General features: G+C 57.1%; 1 protein-coding gene across 2 annotated transcripts in view; it reads right to left on the bottom strand.

Moving 5' to 3' along the window:
- Positions 1 to 4,842, bottom strand: part of ANLN (anillin, actin binding protein) — a 77,603-nt gene extending 72,761 nt beyond the window's left edge. For both annotated transcript variants that reach the window (XM_081146718.1, XM_081146720.1), the window contains exon 1: positions 4,700 to 4,842. In XM_081146718.1, the coding sequence (XP_081002844.1) occupies positions 4,700 to 4,750 (51 nt within the window). In that variant the 5' untranslated portion in view covers positions 4,751 to 4,842. The remainder of the gene's footprint in view (positions 1 to 4,699) is intronic.

The raw sequence follows: 4,842 nt of genomic DNA, 5'->3' as shown, positions 1-4,842 counted from the left end.
CGGAGTGTGTGGATATATGTGTGTGCAAACGTCTGCTCTTTGAAAACCTAATATATTTTCATGGCGGTATTTCTGGGTTTCTGGGTGGTAATTATTGAGAGGACCGGCAGTCACAGGATTACGTCGGCCACACCCCACCCTTCCCCTGGCCTGTTCAGCTTGTGCCCGGGGAGGGAGCGAGCGCCCCTCTGTCGTAATTCCCTACCCTGCTCTCGGAGTAGATTTTCACGCAGAACCTACTGAGCGGGACCGTGCTGAGCGCCAGAGGGCCTCTGACGATGCCAAGAACTGTCCTCGGTCCTGTGAGGGGCTGGGACCAGGTTACAGCACAGCCAGTCCCGGACCTAAAAAGTGCTACCAAGGGAACGTAAACTCGCCCACGGGCCTGCTTGTGTGTTTGAGGCTCAGACAGAAGGATGACATGCTCTGTGGGAGTGGTCACAGCAGTTACTACCACTCGGCGAGGCTTATGCTTCCAACCCCAGCGGCTTTACCCCAAAGGGCAGGGGCAGGGGGCGCACAGCTCCCAGGGGCAGGGGCAGGGGCAGGGCGCACACAGCTCCCAGGGGCAGGGGCAGGGGCAGGGCGCACACAGCTCCCAGGGGCAGGGGCAGGGGCAGGGGCAGGGGGCGCACAGCTCCCAGGGGCAGGGGCAGGGGCAGGGGCAGGGGCAGGGCGCACACAGCTCCCAGGGGCAGGGGCAGGGGCAGGGGCAGGGGCAGGGCGCACACAGCTCCCAGGGGCAGGGGCAGGCGCAGGGGCAGGGGCAGGGCGCACACAGCTCCCAGGGCCAGGGGCAGGGGCAGGGCGCGCACAGCTCCCAGGGGCAGGGGCAGGGGCAGGGGCAGGGGCAGGGCGCGCACAGCTCCCAGGGGCAGGGGCAGGGCCAGGGGCAGGGCGCACACAGCTCCCAGGGCCAGGGGCAGGGGCAGGGCGCGCACAGCTCCCAGGGGCAGGGGCAGGGGCAGGGGCAGGGGCAGGGCGCGCACAGCTCCCAGGGGCAGGGGCAGGGCCAGGGGCAGGGGCAGGGCGCGCACAGCTCCCAGGGGCAGGGGCAGGCGCAGGGGCAGGGCGCACACAGCTCCCAGGGGCAGGGGCAGGGGCAGGGGCAGGGCGCACACAGCTCCCAGGGCCAGGGGCAGGGCCAGGGGCAGGGGCAGGGCGCGCACACAGCTGCTCTGGTCCACAGAGGCCTGGGGGAGATCCCTGGAGGCCCCCAGCGGGGGGACGCTCAGTGGGGCCAACGCGCCATCCTAAGGCCTTGGGCCTTGGACTCGGGCCTTCACCGCGCTTGCGGGGCCTCGCCAGCCGCTAGGGCTCCCCCATTCCTGACGGCAGCAGCTAAAGGAATTCATGTCTGGGACCTAACCCGGAATACGAGCGCCACCAGCCAGCCGCGGGGGCGCTGTAAGATGAGGGGAACTTTGAGTACGCGGCGCAAAGGCCACCTCCAGAGGAAGGAAGAGGGCAGCCGCCTGCGAGTCAAGGAGACACGTGCCTGGAAGGGTCCCTCCCAAGCCCACCGGAGAAGCTAAACCTGCCAACACCTGACCTGGAACCCCGAGCCTTCAGAACCGAAAGGGACTGCAGCCGGGGAAAGGGGAGAAGCAAAGAAAGTGCAGAAAGCCGACCAACGGGAAGGGACCGCTGACCATCCATCCCTTGCCAGCCACCCAGCATCCTCACGAAAGACAACCAGCTTCCGAAGACGTTGGCAACATGCACCAGATGCCCCTCGTTTGTGCCCCGCTGCCAACAGCAACAACAATTAGGCGTTTATTCCTTTGAGAGAATAATTTCCCCAAAATTGGGTCTAGAAACAATGAACCTCAACATAATAAAAACCCTCTATGACAAGCCCAAAGCCAACATCGTATCAACAGCTACAGGTTGAAAGTTTATCTTCTAAGATCAGGAGCCGGACAAGGGTGTCTGCTCTCGTCGGGCCCATTCAGCACGGTTCCCAAAGTCCCAGCCAGAGCAGTTGGGCAAGAAAAAGAAGTGTCTAAATCAGAAAGAAAGAAGTAACCTTGTCTTTACTTGCAGATGAGAGGTTCTTATATGGAGAAAATTCTAAAGACTCCACCCAAAAACTGTTAGAACTGGATCCACACATTCAGTAAAGTTGCAGGATACAAAATCAACACACAAAAATCAGTTGCATCTCCATACGCTAATAATGAACCATCTGAAAAAGAAAATCACATTCACGATATCATCAAAAACAAATCCTGGGAGGGGCTGGCGGCTGGTGAAATAGGTGGCGGGATTAAGCAAACGAGTTAGTTCTTGAAGATCTAACACACCGTGAGTACAGTTACCAACATTGTATATACACTTGGCGTTGCCAGGAGAGTGGATCTTAAATGTTCTTACCACAGTAAGGAAATAGTGGTTATATGACGTGCCGGAGGTATTTTTTTTCTAATATCTCTTTACTGATTTCAGAGAGAGGAAGGGAGAGGGAGATAGAAACATCAGTGATAAGAGAGTCTTTGATCAGCTGCCTCCTGCAGGCCCCCTGCTGGGGATCGAGCCTGCAACCCGGGGCATGTGCCCTGACCAGGAATTGAACCGCGATCTCCAGGATCATAGGTCAGTGCTCAGCCACTGAGCCACACCAGCCAGGCATGATGGAGGTATTTAGCTAATACTATGGTGGTTATTATTTCATAATATGTAAGTGTATCAGATCACCACATGCACACCTTAAGCTTAGAGAATGTTACATACGTGAGTTATATCTCAATAAAGCTGGGGGGAAGAAGACAACCAACCACCAATTGTGTGTGTGTGTGTCTGTGTGTTGTGTATCCTTCCAGAGATAATTTATGCAAATACAAATATATAAATGTACACCGCTGTATTTTTAGCACAAATGATGGATTACTACACATTATTCCATATTTTGATTTTTACATTTAATAGAGTTTGAAGATTACTCTGAGATATGAATTCTTTAAATAAAGTTATGGGGGTTCTTTTAAAAAACGAAACTTATCAGTAGGTGGTAATTTCAATAGATTGTGGAGCTCTGGGGATTTTTTTTTTTTCCTCCCTAAATGGGGATGAGATAAACCTGAAAAAAATCCTAACACCATCCAGATCAAAGTTCTTAAGAGCAGCACAGATGTAATGTCCTAAGTGCAAGTACCTCAAATTTAGATAAACCAGATATTTGGTTTTCTTGCCTTTTTAAAATAACCTTTATCATAGCTGTAGTTTATTACTGTATCACCTCCAGGAGTATTCAGTGGCTTGGCTCTTCCAGGTAAACTGAGTTTAGGGGGACAGTCAGTCACCCCTTTCCTGGCTGGAAGGCCTCGTTCTCTGTGGGTGTTACTGGAGACCCGCGCGGAGTTCCTGGACGCCACTCCGCCACTGTCCACTAGAGGGCGCCCGAGCTCTTTCCCCTCCTGGCTCCGCTCCTCTCGGGCTTTGTTTCCAGCCGGAGGCCCTGAAGCGGGTAATTCTTGCTGGCTGACCTCGGAGCTAAACCGAACCCACCCTGATTCTCAGCGAGCATAACTCTCCAGGAGGGAGATGTCTGCACCTTAAACAGCCCCAGAGAAGGTGCGACTGGAGCCTCCCGCACGCCTGCTCCAAAATCTCTCCTCTGCGTCCAGTCTCAGCCCCTGCCCGACACTCAGCACAGGAGTCATGCCGAGCCGAGCCGAGCGTGGGCTGTCACGGTCTAGGCCACCCTGCCCCGTCTCAGTGGGGTCTGGGAGGCCAAGGGCAGCGTCCCTGCCCGATCCCAACTCCGGGACACTCGTCCTAGAGCCACCTGGGTGCCACTTGTCCCAAACAGAGCTCAGCATCACCCCCAAACCCGGGCCTTTTCCTGCTTTCCCTAACCTAACAGACGAGGTTGGCAGAAGCCTCAGGGTTACCTGCGGGGAGGCAGGTGGCTCGGCCGCAGGCCGGGTGCCCTGAAGCCTGCCTGCTCCGTCTCAGGACAGCCCTGACGCAATCACCTCGCCCCCTTCAGACGAGTCAGCCCCACAGTGATCACCCCACACAGAGGGGGCTCCGGCTTGGGGCCTTATCACGGTCCAACCGTGCGCCAGGGGCGGCCAGCCGGCCAGGGCAGCGGCCCTGGAACCCGTGTCCTCTGCCACTCCACACTGCCCCCTAGGGCCCACCTCTGCTCTCGCGCCCTGCCCTGCCCCCGGTGGGACACCTGGCTCGCCTGCTCTGCGACCGAGCAGAGGGCGCCTGTAGCAGTAAGTGACACCACGACCCCCGCGCCCCGCACTTTTCCTGCCAGGCTCTCCTCTGCTCTGCCGCCACAGCCTAAGGAACAGCCTCCATTTCCCTTAGCCCGTTGCCTGTTAAGATCTGGCCTTTGGCTCTGATTAGTTTTTCCCCGTAACACGTCGTAAGCTTTTGCCACAGGAATTACACTGGACACTTCCCTCCCTCCACACCCTCGCCCTCAAGGTTCCCCCTGCCAAGAATCAGCCACAGCATCTCCTAGTCCCACACAGCAAGTCCCAGCTCCAGAGACACCTCCCCCACGAAGACCCCTCAGATTTGCCCCCGGTGAAAACTCCTTCCCCTTCTTCTGATTCACAGAGTACTCTGTGCGTCTGCTACACAAGTTTACTCCTCGCTGTGAGCCCGTCCCCTCAAGAGCATTCAAAGCAAGGCCTTCGGAGTCACACAGAGCTGTTGGAATCCCGACTCGGTCACTTACCGGTTGTGAAGCCCAGGGAGGCCTCTTACCTGCAAAATGGGGCGATGGCATCAGCCCCGAATCCTGAAAGAATGTCCTGAGGTCGGCTGTGTAAGTCGCCAGGTGTGGGACACAGACAGGCAGCGCCGTCGGTCCTTCGGGGT

Source organism: Miniopterus schreibersii (genome assembly GCF_964146895.1).
Source record: "Miniopterus schreibersii genome assembly, chromosome: 9".
In the NCBI taxonomy this organism is placed as follows: domain Eukaryota; kingdom Metazoa; phylum Chordata; class Mammalia; order Chiroptera; family Miniopteridae; genus Miniopterus; species Miniopterus schreibersii.
Note: the sequence above shows the minus strand (reverse complement) of the source record. Positions and strands in the feature narration are given on the sequence as shown.